This window comes from Metarhizium brunneum, chromosome 5 (assembly GCF_013426205.1).
Source record: "Metarhizium brunneum chromosome 5, complete sequence".
NCBI classification, from domain to species: Eukaryota; Fungi; Ascomycota; class Sordariomycetes; order Hypocreales; family Clavicipitaceae; genus Metarhizium; species Metarhizium brunneum.
In genome coordinates this window covers 1,638,547-1,661,924 of record NC_089426.1, presented here as the reverse complement: position 1 = coordinate 1,661,924, position 23,378 = coordinate 1,638,547, and the positions used below count along the sequence as shown (strand labels likewise).

Below are 23,378 nucleotides of genomic sequence, written 5' to 3'. Positions count from 1 at the left end.
TTTCGCTGAATGCGTAAACAACCCCGAGTAATACAACATCTACGATCTACGTGTCCATCACCGCCTTCCCCCGAACAGCTAACCCCCCCTCTGGCCCTTCAACCCAGACATCCCAGCCGCCCCCATTATCCGGCTTCCGCACGCAAACCGTCATCTCCTCGTTAACATAGAGCGGCGCGTGATTCCTATACGATATCCGCTGCACGCCGCCCCCCAGCACGCTCAACATGAGCGCCAGCGTCAGCGGCCCATGCACAAGTAAATCCCTATGGCCGTCCGTAGACCGCGCATACAAAGGATCAATGTGAATCGAGTGCGCGTTGAACGTCAGCGCCGAGAAGTGGAACAAGTGCGTTGGCGTTGGAACAAGCTTCGCCGACCAACTTGCCGCATGGGGAACTAAAAGAAAAACACCATTAATAATATGTTCACCGAGGACACAGAATAACCCACGGGGACGCAGACTCACATGTCGTGGCTCGCCGAGGAGCGGAAGCCAGCTGCCCCTCGGTATTCCTCATAAACACCAGCGTCCGCCGCTCTTCAATGTCCCACTCCTGCTTGGCGCCGTACCTCCTCCACACATCTACAAATACCTTCTCCTGCCCCTTGTCTCCCTTGACCCTCACGTCGCCTATCTCCTCTTTGCAGCGCCAGGGCCGCCCGTCCATGAGGAGGCTCTCCCTCCATCCTTTGCGGAAACTCACCTCGCCGCCGGCCCACATTCGGCGCGGGAACTCGGGCCCGGGGGAGTGGTCGAGGTCTGCGCCGTCGGGGGCCAGTTTTGAGGGCGCGGTTTGGATAGGGAAGTAGACTAGGTGGTGGCCTTGGGGGAGGACCTCTGGGGGCGATTGTATCGTGGGTGACGAGGGGGTTGGGGCGTGCAGAAGGTCGGATAGAGTTGTGGTGAGGAGGTGCGAGGGCATGGGACTGAGGTAGTCGGGGATGAGTTTGGGCGGACGGCTTTGCAGGTCGTTGGTGATGCGGGAGGATGAGGTTGGCGAGGGGTGGGAGGGTGAAAAGGGCCGCCGTTGGGGGAGCACACGGCGCATAGTGAGTGGCGGTATTGATGGGTGTTTTGGTAGGCGTTTCATTTTGGCGGGTTGTGCTTTTTTTGTGAGTTTAGTGTTGGTTGGTGAGATGATCGAGTATATGTTGAAGACGCGCGATGACCTGTGTGTGATGTGTGGGTGTTTACTCGGCCGATTGTGTCGAGTTGTCCGAAGCCCCACGGTGCCAACTGGAATCAATCCCGACAGGCCGGACTACCAGCGGCCCCAGATCCCCATAGAGAAGGTAGCTGGGGTCGATATAAGAATGTGCTCGGTGACAGCGATTAGATGATTCGTAAGGAGACTTTGTTTGCAATGTGCCTGGGTTGAACAGCAAGGCCGCCACACAGAATGCGTCAAAGAGACCATGGCATCACCGCACGAGACACATCATCAAACTATGTGCCAAAATATCACCATTGTGCCATGACTTGGGCAACATAGCACAGAGTGGCTGAATTTAAATGCTATGTCGACTGCGGACCATGTCTGTGGCGTTTTTATTTTCTTTTATCTAGTCTCTACGACTTAGGAATTGCCCCAGCCACCGAAACAAGTCCAGTTGAAGTTCCCAACCCCGACATATATTAAAAACTTGTTTACTGAAAACACCGCACTCTCGATACCAAAATAGCGTCCAGACGCCATTTTTTGACGTTCACGCAGGATTCAAACATGAATATCAGCCAGACCGTCTCACCTAAAATAAATTCGGGCTCTCAGCAAACAACACGGCATAAGAGCTGCAGCGGAGCCCCCAATGCACTTTTAGGAGTGGAAGTCGGTGGATGAGGCCACATTATTCTTGGCAGCCCAGGCCTTGAGGTCGCCCTTGAAGTTTTTGAGGCCGCCAGACAAGGCGAATTGCGAGTTGATTCCCTCAACTCGGTGAGTAGAGTTGATATTCTTGACAAGAGTAATCTGGAAGCAGGTGGCAGTACCCTGTCGTGAAGCGATGGTAGAGTAGGCAAGGAAGTACTCCCAAATCTATTCACTCTCAGGTCAGTTTCAAGCTCACATTTGTTTGACGGTGCGTCAAGACTTACACGGAACCATCGCTTGCCGTACTTGGCCTCCACCTTCTCGCGGTTGGCCATCCAGTTGCGGTACCATCTCCAGAGAGTGGCAGAGTAGTGAACGCCGATGGTATCAACACCCTTGATCTCGAAGCCAGCGCCCTCAAGCTTATCAACAACCCAGCCCAGAGGAGTCGACGCATCGGCACCAGGAAAGACGTACTTGTTCATAAACAGGCCCCAGATGAGATCCTCATACTGCCAGGGCTTCCGGAGACCGGCAATTTGAAGGAAGAATACACCATCGTCGTCGAGCATGTCGTAAACCTGGTTCAAAAAGCTGGAAAAGTGGCGAACACCAACATGTTCAGCCATCTCAAGACAAGTAATCTTGTTGTAGCCTCCTTCAGGTACGGGGATATCCCGATAATCCATGCACAGAATCTTGCTCTGAGCCTCTGTAATGCCAACCTTGCGCATGGCACTGTTGCCCCAGGCAGTCTGGTTGCGGCCAAGAGTTACACCAGTAACTTGGGCACCATAGTTTTCGCTGGCAAATCGCGCGAGGGTACCCCAACCACAACCAATATCCAACATCCTCTCACCAGACTGGAGGCCAATTTTCTCGCACACAATGGCGAGCTTATTGTCTTGAAGCTCTTCTAGGGTCTCTTCCTTCTCAATGTCTGAAATGATACCAGAAGTGTAGATCATGCGAGGGCCGAGGAACCAGCCGTAGAAGTCATCACCACGGTCGTAGTGGTCGCGAACCTGCTCCTCATCTACATGCAAGTCAGCATATGGGTATCGACGCAAATGGATTTAGGTAACTCGGTCTTACCTTGAGAACGAGTGTGCATGATCAGCTCAGGAATCATGCCAAGCAGGAAAAACTTGATCAGGCCAATGGTAAATCGGAAGCTGGCCCAGTCATGACGGTATTCCATGATCTCGAGGCAGTCGCCCTTGAAATCAACATCTCCATCAAAGTACATTTCATGGAAAGTCTCCATTGGGATCTTGTTCAAACCACGGTACTTGGCACGATCAGCTTCCTTTTTAAAGTCGAGGTAGAATTCAACCGGACGGCCGGGAAGCTTCGCCTTCTCATTGCGGCGAGGGCTAATCGTAGAAATGACGAGCCACCACGCGGCCAGAAGAGGAAGATCGACGAGCAGAGCGAAAAATACGAAAGTCTTGAGCCCACCGCCAAACTTCCATTTCAAATAGTATGGTACTCCGAGTAGAAGGGAAATGAGAACAGTGTTGCTGAACGAGTCGGAGCCTGGGCCATCGGCGGGAAGAGGTGCATTCTTGATGGAAGGGTACTGCAACCAAAAAAGATTAGTCGAGGCTGGAAGGCGTGCAAGGAGGGCAGCTCAAATAGTGAGATGAATCCCGACAGGCAGCAGCAGCTGTTGTCATAGATCAGATCATGGCCCATGGCCAGATACATGAACAGTAGCCCATTGATCACGCCGAGGATCTGGAGCGGCATTTGGAGGCATCGTGGGGTTGAGCTGCACCAATTTGACGCTAAAGTTTACCTTGGTAGTGCGGACACCGCAATTCTCTTCCTTCTCGAATGAGGGAGGAGTGGCCTTGGGCGTCTCGATGAACTCGAACTCGCTCTCACTGCCGTTGAGACTTGTTGCTTTCGACATTTTCGCGAAATCTCCGTCCCCTAAAAGCCAATTGGAACTTTCCGCAGAATCGCAGTCGCACGAAGGTGTGTTGGAGCAAACTTGGAGCAAAGGGAGGAAGCGAGGAGAAAATCACTGTGTGCTTGTTCCTCTGCCGCACAGGGTCCCAGAGCGCAGCAAATCCAGGTGCCACAGACCGAGGCTTAAGCCAGCTAACCCGGTCTATGGGCTACAATTCAGGGTTGACGCAGTTCTAATAATGTTCTGTGGGTACATATGTAGATAATGAGCTGATTGATTGGCTCCTTTAGCATTCATGAGCCGTTACTCCGTATGGTTCCCGTTAACGACCCGTGTGGAAGGGACCCAGGGAAAAAAAACGAGGGGACCCGGCTAGGGTGTGTTGGAGCTTCGGAAGGGTCAAGTTTGTTTGCCTGTGATTTTACACCGTACAGGAGAGGCGAGCGGGCAATGCAGCTAGATGTTATTTCGCTAAATAATCCTTCGACGCGATCAAAAGCCTGTTTGAACATAAGTTGCGAGAAATTGGCCGATTCGCCAAATTTGCAGATCTTGGCCCGTCACGTGTGTCGTACTAAACTGCTGCATGCCTCAAGGAGGCAGGAGCGACCACTTCTGGCTGCGTCATTGTCACGACACAGAGATTGTGAAATTCATTATTGGGGCCTCCAGGCCCTTGCATCGAGCCACACGCAGCCTTTCAATTCAGTTGAAGAGCGGAAACGCCAGGCACGCCGTCGATCAAATAAAGCAGGCGGGGCAGCGATGTGGCACCAAATCCATGCATAAGGTCGAGTCTCGACTGTCAGTTGAGTCAACTCTAGCAACAGGTGCTTCCCTTGTAGACTCCAGCAGGATCAATTGTCCATCGCTAATACACAGACACGCCTAGGAATATACAGGCAAAATGGGCATTCTGTACGATGTGACTGTAAGTCATCCTATCATCCAACCTGTTATTACAAGGTTATCATTGTGGCACAACGGTATGCAAAAATACGGCAGTACTAACTTCATGCTGTGCCATGGCCTGGCAGGATGGGTCGAAACATGGGCCCGGGGCCAAAACCGGCAGGTTCCAGAGGTCAGAAAGCTCTGCCAGCAAAACCAACGTGGGTTCTGGAAGTATCTGGCCAAGCATGGCCCTCGGCTTGTTCAATCAACTCGATCAGCACATCAATTGATTGATGTCTGGTGCAGTCTTCTCCTCGGCACTCTGCACGACCCAGAAGCTGCTGCTGGTGGCTCCACTGTGCTTCAACTGCGACAGAAATATGGAGTCTTTTTTTTCATAATATAAGCCCGTGCCTCGTTCTATTCTCCTGGCGACCATGTCTACACGCACTTGCCCGCGATCTGGCGACATTGTACAATGAAAAAGAGAATTTCGAGCTCCTGTGATGCATGCTCATTCCGCAGAGTGAAGTGTGATGCTGAGCGACCCTGTCGTGAGTGTCTGATTCGGGGTCTAGACTGCACCTCTCTCCGTACCAGAGGCAAACGAGGCCCCAAAGGCCCACGCTCAGCGACATGCCACAAGATAAAAGAAGGTTAGAGGCTATAATTTGGCAACATCTCGACTTGTGTCCCTCTAGGAGGTTTTGGCACTGACTGTGGGCACCAGGTGTCGGCCGCTTGACGCGAAATTCTGTTACCCCCAGGCCCTTGACTGGCTCTGGCTCAAGCCCCGGATCAGCATCCAGCCACGAGGCCGCTTCAAGTCTTGATTTCATGGCGCCGACATGCCCGAGGCGGCTGCCCATTGATGCGTACTGCAAATACTTGAGTATTTTTCGTGATCGGTTGTATCCTGTTTGGCCAGTCGTGGATGTCGATGACTTGATCGCAAAGCTCATCCTCGACGTTAATGATCTTGAGTCATACGCCTTGGCAGCATCTGTGTGTGCTGCATCTATCGCTCAACTTCGGCTGCCAGAACATACAGAATTGTGCGAGGCGACCATTTCATCCTACCAATTCGCCAGGGACGCTCAAACTATTAGGGAGCAATACGATTATCGGGAGTGCCAAAAGCTATCATCGATACTGACACCATTCTTCCTACATATATACTTTGCAAATGCATCAAAGATCAGAACCGCGGCCGTGTATCTAAGGGAGTCAATATCATCGGTGCATTGGTTCGGGCTTGATCGGCAAGAGACATATGAATCACTAGAACAAAAAGAGAGGTCGCTAAAGCTGCGGATATTCTGGATATTATTCATATCGGAAAGGTGAGTTTCCTGACCTTGCGCGATCAAGGACACACACTTATACAGGGTAGGACGTTTTGCGCTCAAAACTGCTTTCCGGCCTTGCTGGTGCCCATTGACGAAAGGCCACCATGTGAAGAGACAGATAGCGAATTCGGTTTCATTACGCAGGCTTTTTCATCTCTCACCCATCTCTTTTCGCACCTAAAAAGCAATATCATGGAAACCTCATCGTCTCATAGACCGGTCCTGGATCCCGACAAAGTGGCCATTGCTCAGTCGGACCTCTGTGCCCTTGTACTCAATTCGTCCTTCACCGAGGTACAGCAGGTGGATTTGTTTGTAACACGGCAGTGGATTAGGCTTCTCATATGGGAGTACACCATGAGACACTACAAAATGTCGCGCACCTCATCAAATCAAGCGTTTTCATTGCTCCTCCCAGTAATGATCGCCCGAGAGCTCCTCTCCCTTTTCCTGTCCGTGTCGGCAGATTCAATCTTTGCACACGGTTATGGAATGGTAGGTGATTCAAAATTCTCTTGACGTGATTCGACTACTTACTTGGTGGACCCAGGAGCTCAAAGTATTCAGAATGGCCGATGCGTTGCTAGATATTCTGGCTTGTTCACCTGGCTCAACAAAAGAAGGTGGTATATGTGCAGGAATGGGCGATATTCTACACGGATTAAAAAAAGTTCTATTGGATATTGGGGGCCTCAAGTCGAGGTTTCTCGATAACTTGCAGATTCGCATGTCTAACTCGGAACTGGCAAAACGGCCATGGCCATATCTAAGCATGCGATTCCCGGGTAATGAGGCTGCAGGACAAGGCGGGAATGCAGTTCGCGAAGCGGATAGCCACCTGGAAACAGAGTCAGATACCTTGAAGGTTGTCCCAATTCAGTAGCGGATGGTTCAACCACCATTTGTGATGAGACGGCACTGGACAACCTCACTTTGGAGGAACCGTGGTCCCAGGGCCATCTGGCTTGGCTGGTCGAAGGCTGGATGGACTGGACCACATAGGATGGCTCCCGAAATGGCCACACGAAGCCACATCAAGGTACCCGAAGGCACACAAAGGCACATGAAAGCCAACCATGGCCATCGTGCCTGCACATCATCATTGGCAAAGTGGAGATCTACAGCCACCGGCAGATCCAACCGCCCAACCAAGTTCAACAAATCTTAACAGCCTGACGACGGCTCTTGTTCCCAGAATCTCCCGGATTCTCCTAGGTGCCAACTTGAGGGGTCGAGGACCCCCACAATAGCTCCTGGTGCTACTTGACTCCAAGCGCCACTTCAAGTGCGAAGCTCCAAGGAGGCTGGTTGTTCATGAACGCTCAGCATACAACTTGGAGCATACACATTACATTCCTCCTTTGCAACAGAAAACAACGGATTCGATTTGAAACAGCAGCTAATTTTCGGCAATCCTCTTGTCATCATACCAGTCTTTTTTTTTTAAAGCCTCGAAGCTGGCGGCGGTAACCTTCCCAGTTTTCTTGCAACCACCAATTGCGGCCTCCATGGATAAATACGCATTTCCTTGCGACCCCCTTGCAAATCCGGCGGCGGTGATATCGGGCCCTACATACCGCTTCACACTCCTTGGCGAAACCGTTTTACGATATGAATGGGCGGAAGATGGCGTCTTTGAAGACCGTGCCTCGGCTTTTGCTATCAACCGCAACTTTACCCCGCCAGAGTTTACTGTCAACGACACCGAGAAGCACGTCGAGGTGGTTGCTCACAACTTTCACATCACATATGACAAGAGACGGTTCAGTCGAAGCGGCTTCACCATTGGATTCCCAAGTAAAGTTACGCTCTGGGGGGCCGACTGGCACTATGGAGAGACGGCAAAGGATAACCTGGGCGGTACGGCCAGAACACTCGATGAAGTCGATGGGCGTTGTGACATGGGCGACGGTATTTTATCGCGTTCAGGGTTTGCCACGCTTGACGATAGCGACACCATGCTCTTTGACGGGCAAGGTTTTATCGCACCTAGAAAAAGCGGTGATCGTATCGATGGATACATGTTTGTCTACGGACACGATTACAAAGGTGCTATGAAGGCTTTTTATGATATTTCCGGCCGCCAACCTGCTCTGCCACGGTGGGCATTAGGAAATTGGTGGAGTAGATATCATCCGTATTCGGCAGATGAGTATATCCAACTCATGGATACGTTTGCGAAGCGTCGTGTCCCTCTGTCTGTTGCCGTCGTGGACATGGACTGGCATCAAGTCAAAGGTGATCATATCCCGCACGCTGGCTGGACAGGGTATAGCTGGAACAAAGAACTCTTCCCTGATCCTTCTGGGTTTGGAAAAGCCCTCCATGATCGTGGTTTGAAAATCACGTTAAATGATCATCCTCACGGCGGTATTCACCACCACGAGGACTTGTACGAGACCATGGCCAAGGCCATTGGACACGATACATCCAAAAAGGCTCCGATTTTGTTCAATCCTACTGATCCGAAATTCATGGACGCCTTCCTGAGTGTTCTCCATCGTAGTATTGAGAAGGAAGCCTGCGATTTCTGGTGGATCGACTGGCAGCAAGGCCCCATCTCCCGAATTCCCGGCCTTGATCCGCTCTGGTTATTGAATTATTTCCATTTCCAGGACCATGTCAACCAAAATGGCGAAGGAAAGGGCATCATATTCTCTCGATATGCAGGGCCAGGTAGCCATCGATATCCGGTCGGCTTTTCGGGAGATTCCATTCGAACATGGGAATCGCTCCGGTTCCAGCCCGAATTCACAGCTACCGCTTCTAATGTTGGCTACGGATGGTGGAGTCATGATATCGGCGGCCACATGGGTGGTATTCGAGACGATGAGATGGCCACTCGATGGGTTCAATATGGTGTGTTCTCACCGATATTCCGGCTACACTCTTCTTACAGCCAGTGGACATCCAAGGAGCCGTGGAATTTCCGCGCAGAACATTGCTACGCAATGGAACACTTTATGCAGTTCCGACACAGAATGGTTCCCTACCTACAGACGACAAATCTCCTCGGCGGCGCTGAACCTCTAGTTCGACCGTTGTACTGGGAGTATCCAGCTCGTAGTGAAGCGTACGAGAAACCCAACGAGTATTTCTTCGGGCCGCACTTGGTTGTCGCGCCGATTGTTCATCCAAGAAATCCAGCCACCAACCTTGCCAGCGCGAACGTTTGGGTCCCACCAGGCCGGCATGTAGACATATTCACGGGGGCAATCTACGACGGCGACCGGGAAATTCTAATGTACCGTTCGATCGAGACGATCCCCGTTCTCGCGCCTGAGGGATCAATTATCCCCCTTGAGGCAGATCTGTTCCCACAGAACGGGTGTATGAATCCGACTTCTCTCGAAGTTATTATTGTTGTTGGGAAAGACGGGGGCTTCGCCATCCTGGAGAATCCACATGACGATGCTGATGCCGAGCCGAGCCGAGAAAATGGCGATTCTATAGAGTACCGCAAAATCAAACTCGATTACAAACAATCCACGGGACGTCTGAGCGTATCCGAATCTACAAAGACGTGGAAATTCAAATTTCTCTCTCTCATGAGCATTCCGCCCGCGCTGAAAGTGCACGTGTCTGGTGTAGTCACTACTTGCAAAATTCACGTGGAGGATATGCCTGACACGCCAGGTCTCGTTGTAGAAATTCCTGCCCAAAACCCGAACCACAAGGTAGATGTGCAGATCACGCTGGGTCCTGAGCCACAACTCAGCATGTTAGATAGATCGGCCCGTTTGAAAAGCTGGCTACTTGATTTCCAGATAGAATTTGCCGTGAAGGACAAGATATTGGCTGCTGTGGAGGGCAACAAGTCGCTGGCTAGCAAGATTGGGGGATTGATGAGCTTGGGGCTGGAGGCGGACTATACCGGTCCTGTGGTGGAGCTGTTGACTGGGGAAAGTCGATGAGTTGTTTGTTAGCGCACATAGTTTGCGGTTGAATTTGTTGGCTGTTGCTTTTTTGGGGTTGTAGTATCTGATTTGCGAGGCTGGATACTGATGGCGGTTTTTGCAGAGAAGTGCCGAGAACTATAATTACCCCTGAGATCTGACCTGGCTATGAAGTCGACTTTGACGACTGCTGATGGAATCCATGTGTTTGTCAAAACAACCAGCATTGCTCTTGTGGGAGTAAAATGGTATTTAGATGAACCTATTTAGGAAGAATTATGTCAAACAGTTCAATGCTAGGGTAGCTTAAGGGAGATATTTCTGGAAACAGCGTCAAGTATACGCAGGTAGTTTTGGACAACTTTGACAAGGAACTACTTGCCACATGGCTAGATGAGACAAACTGTTATAGCTTCAACGGAAATACCTTTATTTCTGCGCTTTTGTGACTCGAGGTTGATCCATGCTAAGATAGCGATTAGCAACAATAAGTTAACAAGTTGTGGGTAGCGCGGAGAAGTATATAACCCTAACCCTTATTAGCCCACCTACCTTTAACCCTACCGTGTTCGCCGCGACGAACGTAACAGGCCTCGCATTTGCTTCCGTCCTACCGCGATCCATACTATTCAACGAGTCGCTTACGCCGCGTGTAGCTCTGATGGCACCGTCTCGGTTGACCAGGCGGGAAACGCGTACTCGTCAGGCTCTGGCTATCAAGGCCAGCCTGGTCACAGCTCTGGCGACGACGTGAAAGGCATGCGGCGCATCAGAAGCACGACTGTGAATGATGGGTGATTGACTTGGGCCGGAGCCGGCGTCCAATTTCCCATATTCGCGGGGTCTACTGTGAAGGGCCAAATATTCTTATCACTCGTCGTCGTCGTCGCATCCCAAGACACGAGGACTTTTCTCGGTGACAGAAAGGGACAAGAGCGGCAAGGACCTGGACGGCGTTGCCTACTGAAGCGCTCAAACTCTAGTTGAACAGTCATCTGTGTAGTGACACGGACACTCTCATAGGTAGAAGAGTTGCTGCAGAGTAGCTACCCCATGCCCATGCACTGTTGGTTATACGAGTTTTATGAGCGCTCTCCCAGAAAGCCAGCGGTCACGTCGCGGTAAATGGCGCTGAAAGGAGGAAAACGAGGAAAAAAAACATTCCTATTGACGACTCATGGCTCTGTATCCGCCTCCACATATTAAAGGCTGAAGCTACTTGAGTTTAAGTAGGAAGTGGGCAAGAGAGTTCTCGACATAGTTTGCTCTGGGGCATTCTCTGCGCAAACGTCATGTTGAGCACATCGTGCTAAGTTAGCACAGTAAATAAATGGCATAAAATGGTTTCGTGGGTAAAATTACATGTTCAAGTGGTGTTCCCAAGGACTACAAACTGCATGTGATGGTTGGAAGCGTTTCAGACCGGTGGCAGAGTGCGTCACGGAGCGCAGTGCGAACAAGGCATCTACCTGGGTGTTGCTTCAAAACATGGACAAGTCAAGAAGCAAACCCCGCATTTTCCCAAGTAATCGATTTGAACTGCGTGTTTAGAAATGCCGTCCAACGATGCTAAAGCCACCACACACCGGCTGAACAGCAGATACTCAACAACGCAACAATGGCACTCCTTTCATGCATGTGTATTCGCACGCAGTCAGTGGCAGTCAAACTACGTAAGCAGAATATCTCACCATTGATTGCGAACACAGATCTCTGTCTGTTGACAGACTGTCCTGAACTCGAAATGCCCGTCTCTCTCGTCTATAAAAGCTCAAGTGCGAGACATGCTGCAACCTCAACCAACCTCGGCTTACCATCGCCTACTTGAGCCTCCAACATGAAGCTGTCGCCGGAAGAAATCCAACGGCGCCTCCCCCGACATGTCCTGACGGACGGGCACACCAACTCTCTGGGCCTATGTCTTCTCGAAAAGGTCGCATTCGCCTGGTACAAGATGGCGGAGCGTCGTCGCAACCCGATTCGCGAGGGCCATTACAGGGTCTACCACATCGACGTCAGTATGCCCTTGTCCGTGGCCGCACAAGAGACAGGATCTAACCGAATGCCAGGGCGAGGGACGCTTCCAATACCAGGACTGGGATCCAACAGACTGGTCGACATGCGAGTTGACAAACCGCGTATCCAAGCATATGCTCCTGTTGCACGACTCTGCCGAATTGAGACAGAAGCGCAGAATACCACATCGCTACCAAGGGGTCGAGCGGTTGTTTGCGGCGCTCACCCTTGCTTATTACCTGGTGGCGACGTATAGGCTGATGCTGGCCGTGTCGAGCCCAGGATTCCACCTGGAGGAGATTCTCTTCGTTCTACTTGGTTTCGTTCAAATCGATCGCGTCTTCTACAACTTTCGTGCTACTCGAATCACCTCGGAACGGACACAGAGCGCGGCGAGGCGGAGCTAAGGAGGAACACATGTAACCTGGATATCGGGGGCATTCGGGCAAGGGCCGCTATTGCTGCCTCTTTTTTTCTTCTTTTCTTGGCTCAACGGTCATGCTTAACAACCGTCGTGGGTCCGCGTTTGAAAGACTATCGTCGAGTGCTGGTCAGCGTACACCGGTCAGGATGCACTGCTCATAAGGCATCAGGGGCCTGGACTGGTGTTTTACTCTCAACCGTTGTCAGATCTACTCCAGCGCGCCATCACATCAGCAAGTGTACTGCGCGGCACACTATAGGGTCACTTAGATAAATTTTTACTTTATTTCTCCTACTACTGTATTTGTGAAATTGGCATCTTTATCGTGAGGAAGCGCAGATTTCCATGGCAGCGAGACATTTGGGTCTTGTAGATTTAAAGCGTTGAGCATAAGAGCCCATCTGTTCATACAGTCTACTCTTCAACACTAAGCACCAAGTGTGAAAGAACTAAACCTGACGCACACCCAGCCAAAGAAACTCGCGGGAAACTACCGTCGAGAAAACCCGTCACACGTAGTGTTTCCGCAGTCTTCAGCGCCATCACGCTGCTGAAGTGCCATACTTCATGAGTATAATTCGCTCCAGCGCAAGTCAGCCACCAAGCACCACCAATGGGACATCTTCATAGAGTCTGTAGAAATGGCATACGCTACATACCCCAACTCAATACATGGCAAGAAAGCCTCGCTTGGACACGCCATGAACAGCTACCAATATGAGCGGTGCTTTAGCACACGACTCAGATAGACTCGGCCAATGGGACAAGAAGCCAGAACGCCATGTCGACACATGAACAATAACCGTAGACAAGAGGCTTTTGCAAAGAACACGAGGCATACAGGACCGAGCATAAGCCATGTACGCTCCCTAGACAAACTCGTGAACCACCATCGCGACACCACCAGTACCTGTTCGTAAATGTCAACGAAACATACAGCTCTTACACAAGCCAGGGGTTAGAAAAGTCCAACTGAGGAAGCATTAGCCAAAGCGCGATATTTCCAGTTGGTCCCGTCTTGTTGAGTAAACCGCCGCATCTTGGCCGGAACAGTCGAGGCACCGAACCCAACCGAACGTGAATACGGCCAACATTGCTCCGCCGGCATGCACGCCGACTTGTAAAAACCAACACGATAGACAGGCGCCGGACGACTAGATATTCCGATACCGGTAGAACGTGTCTGTGCATTGGATATGCAAGTCACGCAAAATACACCACGCCGTACTACCCTGTGCTGTGTTGACTTTTATAAGGTTGGTTCGAGACATCTTAAGCATAGCTGCTCCGGCTATCGAGTTGAGACGCAGCCAGTCCGGGAATATAAGTGAAACCTCTCCCACCCCGGACTCGGATCATATGTAAATTTACTATGTGAACGGGTTTACGCTCGACGCATAGAGAACTTGTGCGGAACTAATAAACTTGCAGTAACTAAATCATCTTACAGCACATAAAGATATATTTATTTATTTATATACGTTCGCTCTGGCATATACTAGCCTAGATGTCTAAAACTTCTATAACTCTTTTAGGGAACGGCGTGTATAGGCATAGACAACTGCATGCTATATAATTATATGCACTTGCTATTATAGGCAAATAGATTCTGTCATGGACTATACGTGCGCCCACATCATGCAAAGCCTATACGGCTTAAGAAACGTTTGATAAAACCTGTAGAGTGCAGGAACTCGCATGAGATTTAAATTTGAGCGGTACACAAACCGAAACAGAATCCTCCCCCAAGGGCTAAAAGATGATATTGTTCATTTGGCCTCCAGCACTCGAACTCCCTCGTTGAATGTGAGCCAAGCCGCTCACACAGTGCATAAACTGAATTTCCGTCAATATAATAATAGACCAAGTGAAACGTCAACCCGCAGGTCAGCTCAATGCTGGGGGCAAGCCAGACACCATTTTCAACTGCTAGCCAAGCCACTATCAACAGGCGTTATATGGTCGTAGATTGTTTTATATGGTCGAAGGAACGTGCGCCGAGTCCCGGTTCGGTTTGTATGTACATATGTACATATGTCCTAGCAGATAATAACCGGAAAATTTAGCCCTGTCTAAGCTATAATGTCCGACCAAATTATTCCCCTCCCAGATCTCCCTGGGCACGGTTGTCTGCTCACCAGTTTAGCCGGTAAGCCCATCAGGGGAAATGACGTCCCACCTTGGCCTTTGGCGGATGGCGCAGCACTAACCATTTTTGATGTCGAATTTCATACTTCCCCTCTGCGCAGTGGCTGGTATTAAACTCAATTGCCTTTGCACAGGGACGGACGAATAGCAAGCATCCTCGGCTCCTCCATAGCAAAGCGCATGGCCCCTTGTCCGCCTCTGCACAGCTGAGATGAACAAACTGCCGGCGACTGTCGGGCCACGGACAGGAAGCGGGCCAAGCCGAAGCACCGGTTGACGTCGATGCCCGGCGGCGCTCAGGGCATGCAGACGGGCGGAGCAAAAGTTGTCCGACGGAGGGACCCCCGACAAGCCCCCTGACTCAGGCCCCGATGAGCTCTTGACATTTTGCGCCATCACACGTTCATACTGGCTTGCGAGCAGATTCTTAGTGCCGGTTAGATGGATAAAGGACTGGTGGCGCTTCATGTGCCGCCTAGCTGTCCATGGATCATATTCGGGGAGAGGCCCTTGACGGCGTCAAGGAGATGCTTGAGATTTGCCACCAGGAACCCCAACCACACCCAAAATCCAAGAAATGTTGTGCATGTTTCGCGAGTCATTCGGAATTGGAAACGATGTCGCTCACAAGTGCGGGCGCGTTCAATACGTTGCTGTATATGCACAGAGAAATTCTGGGCGAAGGGGTGATCCTTACTGAGCAAAGACTTGCGATTGGAGAGCAGGCGCCCCCGAACGCAGTCAGCACCCTTGTCCGAGATCGTGATTCGTAGGATCTTGTTGATCTGATTCGCAACGCTTCCACCTGGAACCCTAACTTGTGCCCCAACAACAGCACTTAGAGCCAGCCTTGCTTTGTTTCCGCATTGACAGCACATCACATGTCGGCGAAAGGCCTGATCTGGCGGGAATTTCCTAATGGATGCTCAGCAGACTCAGCAGCCGGGCAGTCGCTTCCATTCCTCGTGGTTGTCATGGCTCGGTCCAGCCGAGATGGCGTCTCAGGCGCTCTCCCAAACCATATCCTGGCAGATACAAACGCCACTGCCAATCACATTGACCTCGGATGGGATTGCAGAAATCATGTCCGAATGCACCGCTTCGAACGACGCGGCCCGTACGTCGGCTACTGAACCCAATCGCAGTGCCATAGTACTGACTGACAATGGTGGTGACACCTGGGTACTCCGTACATGCGCTCTTTTACATTCGGGCTGCATCTTCAAGTCAAATGTGTCAGAGGATACGTCAGTGGTTATACCTGCGGCTGGTCATTTCAACCGATGCCACCCCAGCTGGGGGATACATTCTGTCTCCTTCTTGCGCCCCAGTGTCCCGCCTGGCTTGGTAGTGGCCCAAGTTGCTCCAAGTCTCATGAGAAATCTGGAGCACAGCACACTGCAAGGAATTCGAAGCAGTTCGATGACGTGAGACGTACCTGCACTCCCCCTCCTACCCATGGATAGCAAATTGGGGCGGTAGGGCGTTTCCTAGCAACAACAACTCGGAGCTCCCTCGCGCGTCTTTTTGCTGATATATCACGTAGTTCCAAACTATCAATGCGTCCGGTGAGCTGGGGTTGAGACCAGCCAAGGGCAAATATTGATATTGGTTTTTGTGACACCATCAATCGCCATGCGCCATGCAGTTCCTATGGCCGGGACTGGAGCTGCGGTAGGCATTGGGGATATATCAGCCTGTTCATACTCTGGCTATCGTAGAAGCATTGATCATAATCACAGCGCCGCCATCAGTTCGCCGAGGGCATCAGTGATCCATTAGCGCCCCCCTCCGCTGATAGGCTGCAACTTGAGATGAATGAGTGACGTTGCCGTTTTTGGATGAAGCTCTTTGACATCCCGGTGCCCCGGCATTGTCTCTGACCAACCGTGCCCTGTGGCGTTGGCAAGGGCTAGGTTTGCTCACCTTTGATTGTAAAGATACATGAAGCCTCGTGTTGTTGCTGCTCATGACTCTTGACTCTGGTACTGCGGCTGTGTGGCAATACATTGTACATGCGTGGGCGACCCGACCCGACGAAGCGTTACCTTCCTAGTCGGCGCAAGTCTGTACATACAGCCCAATATCCTATCCACCTATCACTATTGGGGCCATGAGTTTGCATGCAGCAGACGGACCGCGGACGCATACGTGAGAAAGGAGACAACAAATCTTGTGCACGTGTCGCACAGTGAAGACGCTGCGATACGCCGTGACCGGGGCCAATCGCGCCATAAGTCTGAAGTACGGCGTGAGCCATACATACCAGTGAGGCAGGAAAGGCTAGGGCCCGAACACCTGGGTATTCGCAAGTAGCATGAATAGGACAGGAGCCAGGCATGTGCAGCAAGGCGAGGCGAGGCAAGGACAATAAGGATCTAGCCGCAGACCTTGTGGGAGCCAGCTCAGGACCTTGTCCTACCGCACCGCGTTTTTGGCGGTGCCTGCGGCGTTCGAGCCCCGACGCACTGCAATGCCAAATGTCGGATGCCTGTGTCATGACTGACGCGCGCTGAATTGTGCGCAAAATGAGAATGCGTTGGCCGCGCCCCACGGCCGTGACTCCGTGAGTTCTTGTTCGGAACCTCACAGAGCAGGGCAGCCACGCGAGATTCCCACCTTGGCGCATGTGCAACGTACCAATTCCATCCATGTTGCACTGGCCCGGTGGCCTATTTACCATTAGACACGGCCACGCCCGCAACGTGGAGGGGCGTGGCTAGGTGAGTTGAACGGGACATGTAGCGATAGCCTTGACGCACATCGTCACCCCGGCTATTATCAACCTTTCAAGACATTGGCGTGTACTAGCCCGAGGCGAGGCGTCAATTGACTTTCCACCACCAACGGCGGCTCGCCCATTGCTATGCTCGGAGGGCATTGGACGTGAACTGGTGTCCCCCAGTGCCGGGCAAAAGGGCAATGCACCGCTGGCGGCTAGTTGCTTGCTGGCTGGCACATCCAACAATGGTCGACTAGAGGCCATAAGTCAGCAAGGATTCTGAATCTGCATATGAACCAGAGCGTGCGACTTGCAATGCAGCCTCGTCTCCCCACTATTGTATCCAGTCATTCTGCATGCAATGCCAATGGCCAGGACCTCAAAAATCATCTATCAGATTTTACTTTTTGTCCGCCCGGCCCTTGCTGAAGAGGAAGCGGTCCCTCAAATTTGTCGAAAAGAGAGCGGTGCGTCATTTGCCGTTTGCCGGAACAGTACTTTCCCCTGATCTAAACGAAAGTGACGAGGTCGGTATCATGGTCAGGCTCTCATACTTGGGGATTGAAATAGACGGCAAGGACACAATTAAAGTAGTCTGATATCTGTCGCTAGCCATCCCACAGGATTTGACAAGCTTTGTTGCGCCAAGGCCAGGGACAGCTACTGGCACTTGCGAAAACTTGCTGACCACACAGAGTGAGTGGCCCAGGAAAAGAACTCTGACAGCTTGTCGTCCTCCTTTCTTGCGATGCATGCTTCGTGGCCCCTCCTATTGTTTATTTGGTCTGAAGGAGCTTCGCAATAATAGCATGGCGTGCGGCCGAACCGACCGAAGTGAAGTGTAATAGCCGTGGCAGGGGCCAGCCCAGCAACCTACCTTTTTTATGACCATCATAATGTTTGAAAGCGGGATGGAGCACATGATACAACGTTTTCGTGTCCTGCAGTCTGGAATTACACACATCTCCTGCTTTTGCCTTGTACACACCCTACATATCATGGGATCCCAGTCATGGTGTATCCTCTCCGACTACCCCGTTATGGCGATTAGAAGGGATATACTCCCTAACGTTAGTTCTCGCTCAGTGTTGAGACCGGGCAGGTGAAGACAAAGGCATGAAAAGCACAATGCGGGGCCGGCGGTTTTGCACGGGGCGTATTTTGATGCAATTAAGCTGTAAAGCTGCATCATTCATGTCTTGCCATTGCCAAATTATGCGTGTACAAGTCCTGCTCACGTCGTATAAATCGTAATACATTTGTACCTCTTGCTGCTCTCTGTATGAGGGTACATCCAGCATGTAGCTCCAGCATCACGCCCTGGGTGCCGTAAAGAGGTGGGCCGGCCGGCAAACACCAGTTCGCGATTGGGAGGTGCCGCAACATGTCGTGGCGAGAAGGCCGTATTATGCGATTCAACGAGTGGTTACTGTTTTGAGAAACATCCCTTGTTGACTTTCAGCTGGTCTCGCCTTGTCTCGCCCTTCTAGAAGAGCAACGCGAGACATGACGGGCGGCGTGGACCGCCGTCTCGGGATAAGTCAAAACGGTGTGAACCCGTGTCTGGCATCTGCTAGGGATCTCCCAGGAGTACGGAGTACCCCATAAGTACACACCCTCCCTAACTGTCGCGCCCAACACGCCCCTCGCTGAAGGTGTGGCCACGGTTCTGTCGAAAAAAAATATGACGAAAGTTGGAATGAGTCGGGCTTCTCTTCCTCTTTACTTTCCATGCGCCCACTCGGTCCGGTCAGTGAAATGCTGGGACGGCAATTGTTCAGAATCTCGTCATCCGAAATACACGTACCGCCATTCCCGCCAAAGATCCTCCTGCCGCCTTGAGACACCCAGCCCGACTAATAGAACCATTAGGCCAGGGTTCTGTGATCGAAGACGACTATTCCAATCGTCTTTGACCAGGGGAAATTCCTGGGAGTCGGTTCCCATCCTATAAGCATATATATTCTGCCCTTCATCTTTCCACCAGAAGCCAACCCGTGTCGAGATAGTCCTAAATACGCCGTGAGATACAAGTAACTTGTCATATTTCAAGCCTTTGGCACAGATACGACACTACCATCAGACGTTGACTCAACAGCAGTAAACACGTCGTTGTGCAAGCCCTGGCGGATGAAATCAGAAGTGTCCCTGCAATAATTCGCAACGATGAGGGAGGCTCTCCACGGACAAATGAACAAGACCATGGCTGTGTTGCCGTTCAGCTCAGTGGACCTTATGCCGCTCCCTCCGTCACAAGACCGACTACAGATGTACAGCCTCCCAGAGATGATATCATTCTCAAACAAGAAGTGTGCTCATGCTCTGACACACCAATGTCCCTATCTTGCGGACTCAAACTCGAGTCTCTGCGCACCTTGCGCTTTGGCGGTGGCAAACGGCCAGCCTTGTTCATAGAGCTGAAATATGACACTTGTCTTCGGGACACAGCGACGAGAATCTCTGCTCTCATCTTCAGTTTCGAGCGACAGCACCGACTTCCGCTCAGATATATTCTCTTCCTTTTCCTCGTGGTGACAGCCCCGGCAGGGTCCCACCACAGCACTCAAGAGTCAGATCGGGAACCACAGCGCCTAGACGATGAACGTTAAGTGAAGAGAGAAAACCAATTGTTGAAACTGCAAGGAAAGGCGGCGGACAACACTTGCAAAGGTAGCATGCTCTATAGGAGCAAGCTATCCATTGGACAAGGAGCAACGCTTATGAGGGGAGAGTGGGCGGTGTTAATGAAGGGAAAGGCTAATGATTTTGGAAACCAGAAAAGAAGGGCTCTGGGGAAGAGCGAAAATGTGAGGACTTGATTTTGAATGTACGATAGACAATGAGAAACTCGAAGAACATTGATACCGTTCGGGGAGCCATCCATCCGACATCAACCTATACTACCTCGAGCTAGTCAGCGAAGATATACTTTGCAACGGGAAGAGCCGAAGCCCTCATTTTGGCAAGTCTCATTTGGCCTGTTACTCCTCCTCGGGAACCAGTATACCCTAAATGGAGGTGGGACCTCTTGAGCTGATCGAGATGTAGATTACCTAGATTGCAGGAAGGTGAATGGCTCTGGCGGCCCACGAGACGGGCACCACGCCGCAGCATCTAGAACCATAGGGGTCTGGTTAGTGCATCCGATACAACCTCCGGTCGGGGGACACACTCACACCTTGGTTAAGGCTGGGGGAAATGGGCTGATTTAGCCGCAAATGGCAAAGAATGAGCAAAAAAGCATATACGATAAGTAGCCGAAGCGTAGAGATGAATGATGTGCCTCCATCTTACCACAAGAAGCTGCCCCTACCCACAAGGGAAGGAGCAACCATGCTAGGTTAGTAGGTCGAACGGGAAGAGATGGCCACGTGACGTAATCCGCGGTACGGCAGTGGATCTTGCAGCGGGTTAAAATGCTCAATTCAGGCCGGGGCGCACGATGAGGGATATCTAAGCTTAGCTGTGTAGCATTTACCGAGAATTTTACATCACTATAAGATATGGACAGTGTATGCCACATTGAGACGGCATAAATAGTCATTTGACATGAGCTTTCATTTAACTGTTCGTCATAAATCCACATATAAATCATTCCCGTGTCTTGGTAGTGGACGGGCTTGCCGCTGCAAGCAGTTTGCTCGCCACATAAAACAAAACTCCTTTCCAATTTGGTATCTTTGCGCCATTTCTGAAATGTTGGCAAGCTTCGGCAGACTGCGTAATGCAGCCTAGCAGTGGCGGGTGCCATAAAAACAAAGTCCCTCTACTTTGTTCCCAAGATCCGGTTGATAAAGGATAAGGGGCCTCCAAACATCCATCCCCTTGTGAAAAAAATCCTTTTATAGGACCAACAGAAGTGAAATATTTGTATCAATGAAAGATGTCGAAGAAGAGAAAAAAAAAAGAGAAAATGGTGGTTTAAAGCTAGAGGCCACCAACGGTGATCACATGAACTCAGTAGCATGGCGTGCAAGGCCTAATAGGCCATAGCAATGACGGCGGCGACGACAGCGGCGACAGCACCGGTCTGAACATGCAAACTATTGGCGGCAGCGGTAGGAATCACAGCAGGTCCAGTGGGAGTTCCCGGGACGGTAGTAGATCCCGTTGGTCCAACTGGAATGGTGGTGTTGGAGGCGGGGTAGAAAGAAGAGCTGGAAGGAGCGGGAGGAACCACCGAGGTCTTGACAGTTGTCTTGACCACTGGGGCTGAGGTGGTGCTTGGAGAAGTGCTTGAAGTGGTGCTTGAAACGAAGCTCGAAATGGTGCTTGAAGTGACGCTTGAAGTGACGCCTAGAGTGGTAACGACAGCAGAGGTCTTGCTCCCAGGGCAGTCAGTGACAGCAGGGCCGCAGTGAGTGACGGTGAGAAAACGAGTCGTCGTGCTAGTCTGAGTAATGATGTTGGGCTCAGTAGCAGCCACAACAGAGGCACCGACGGCCAGAAGAGTAATGAGAGCTGCGGAATGCATATTGAAATCGTGAGATGTCTAATTCGAGGTGGATAGCTGCCAGAGACAAAGTGGGTACGGCGACGTTGGGTCTTGGTTGTGAAGGAATGGTCTCAGGGTGCGCGGCACTATAATGATCGTAATATTGCAAGCGATAGTTGGCAAGAGAGCGATAAGACGTTTGGCGTCCGGAAAAAGAATGAGTGACAGAAGTGTGAAGGAAACAGACTGGACGCCCGGTGGGTGGCGGCGACGAGGCACTTATTACTCAGATTCTGAGAGAATAATGAAGCCCAGAAAAACTCTGACAGGTCGGGACTGGCAAAAAGCCTCACCAACGACCATGTTCACCCGCTCGGGGCGGATGGCGTTCAACCGGTGTGGAGAATAGCGTCTATGGCGTTATCAGGCACCATCTCTGATTGGATCTTGCCTCGGTGGCCGCCCAACGGTGGATCACGGAATGCGCCGTGGACTCGTCTGACTGGTGGTACCTGCATCGTAGCCCGCTTGCCGGATTCGTCCCTGAACGTCTTCTCGTGCCTTGATCGCCAACCATTTATGCAGAGGCCTTGAAGTGGCCAACTGCCATCGTACAAGCGGTGGCCAATCCGACACGGCCGTTCCTTTTGCTGCCTGCGGCTGCCCGACTGCCGCACGCTGATAGAACAGATATTCCGAGATCTGGCTCCACGTTTGACCGTTTGCATCTGCGACAAGCATGGCTTTCCCGCACCCTGATAATTTTGCCATTGTTGTTCGGCCCTTTGCTAGCCTATTGCAGATCGAAGCCATGGGCATCATGCGGTCTGATGTAAGTCCAAGGTCGTTCCCCAGCTTTTGTTCTTTGTTCTCGGTTTCCGTCTAATTTCCTGTTCGAACATCGGCCCATTTTCACCATTTGATCCCTGCTTGATGTTGGATGTTTTCAAGGTCAGTGAAACGTGCCAGGTACGTGTGACGCTTCTCTAGCAGCATGGCAAATTGGGCGTGTTTGAGCAGCCGCCGACCTTTGCCATGGCCAAGAGGTGGTACATACACCTTCAGCCACCCAACCTCATATGTATTCCAGGAGTATGAAATTGGATGGCAGCATTGTTTGACGTGTGTCGTGCTGACGGGCCGAAGAGGTGCATTCCACCGGCATTTCAATGGCTGGCATCACTTCGGTGTCACGCCGTATCACTTGACCTCGTGGCATCGTGGAGAACCAGTTCCGACAAGTTGTGACGAAGCGTTCCGCGGAGACGCTCCAGTACAAATATTGACACCCAGCCGAGGCACCCTTCATGCATTTTGGGGCCAGATGGGATTGAAGAGAGACAAGGTGTAGTCATAACGCCCATTAACAATCAGGTGTGCGGGTTGCCGCGGGCCCCTTGTTTCTCAGGTGAAATCGCATGCCGACCGGCGACAGCTCGACGGCAAATGGAGCTTGAATCAAGTGATGCTGCTTAGTCATCAATCGACAGTCCTCCAGCGGCTCATGCACAAAGGGATTTGTTTCGTAGTGGGCATACCTCATGGATAACTTTGAGTACATCGTTCCTTATGATGTACCGAATGCCGGTTTAAAGAATGCACATGTTGCAGCGACCTATTAGTATTCAGATGTGTAGGTCGGTAGGTAAGTACCTACGTAGGTAGGTAGACCGTTTCATTGCAAACTCAAAGTTGGTGGGCACGGGACGCACCCTCTAGAGCTGATTACTACTTTCTCGCCGCCAGAACCAGCTGGCATCAG

At 51.3% G+C, this 23,378-nt stretch overlaps 6 protein-coding genes across 6 annotated transcripts; 3 read left to right on the top strand and 3 right to left on the bottom strand.

Annotated features, from left to right (window-relative positions):
- Positions 1-46: 46 nt before the first annotated feature.
- Positions 47-1,052, bottom strand: meh (Mesaconyl-C(4)-CoA hydratase; the record flags this gene model as incomplete). Its single annotated transcript, XM_014685674.2, has 2 exons — positions 47-399; positions 470-1,052. The coding sequence occupies 2 exons, from the start codon at positions 1,050-1,052 to the stop codon at positions 47-49; spliced, it is 936 nt and encodes a 311-aa protein (XP_014541160.2).
- Positions 1,053-1,820: 768 nt separating this feature from the next.
- Positions 1,821-3,732, bottom strand: MT2 (Sphingolipid C9-methyltransferase 2; the record flags this gene model as incomplete). Its single annotated transcript, XM_066131278.1, has 4 exons — positions 1,821-2,039; positions 2,099-2,850; positions 2,910-3,396; positions 3,523-3,732. 4 exons carry the CDS (start codon positions 3,730-3,732, stop codon positions 1,821-1,823), a joined length of 1,668 nt encoding a protein of 555 aa, XP_065987513.1.
- Positions 3,733-5,463: 1,731 nt separating this feature from the next.
- Positions 5,464-6,858, top strand: G6M90_00g085990 (uncharacterized protein; the record flags this gene model as incomplete). Its single annotated transcript, XM_014685672.1, has 3 exons — positions 5,464-5,969; positions 6,020-6,470; positions 6,526-6,858. 3 exons carry the CDS (start codon positions 5,464-5,466, stop codon positions 6,856-6,858), a joined length of 1,290 nt encoding a protein of 429 aa, XP_014541158.1.
- Positions 6,859-7,483: 625 nt separating this feature from the next.
- On the top strand, positions 7,484-9,889 carry G6M90_00g085980 (uncharacterized protein; the record flags this gene model as incomplete). The annotated part of the gene is made up of 1 exon (XM_014685671.1): positions 7,484-9,889. The coding sequence occupies one exon, from the start codon at positions 7,484-7,486 to the stop codon at positions 9,887-9,889; it is 2,406 nt and encodes an 801-aa protein (XP_014541157.1).
- A 1,819-nt stretch (positions 9,890-11,708) lies between these two features.
- Positions 11,709-12,294, top strand: G6M90_00g085970 (uncharacterized protein; the record flags this gene model as incomplete). Its single annotated transcript, XM_014685670.2, has 2 exons — positions 11,709-11,885; positions 11,941-12,294. 2 exons carry the CDS (start codon positions 11,709-11,711, stop codon positions 12,292-12,294), a joined length of 531 nt encoding a protein of 176 aa, XP_014541156.2.
- An 8,866-nt stretch (positions 12,295-21,160) lies between these two features.
- On the bottom strand, positions 21,161-21,655 carry G6M90_00g085960 (uncharacterized protein; the record flags this gene model as incomplete). The annotated part of the gene is made up of 1 exon (XM_014685669.1): positions 21,161-21,655. One exon carries the CDS (start codon positions 21,653-21,655, stop codon positions 21,161-21,163), a length of 495 nt encoding a protein of 164 aa, XP_014541155.1.
- Between the last annotated feature and the right edge of the window lie 1,723 nt (positions 21,656-23,378).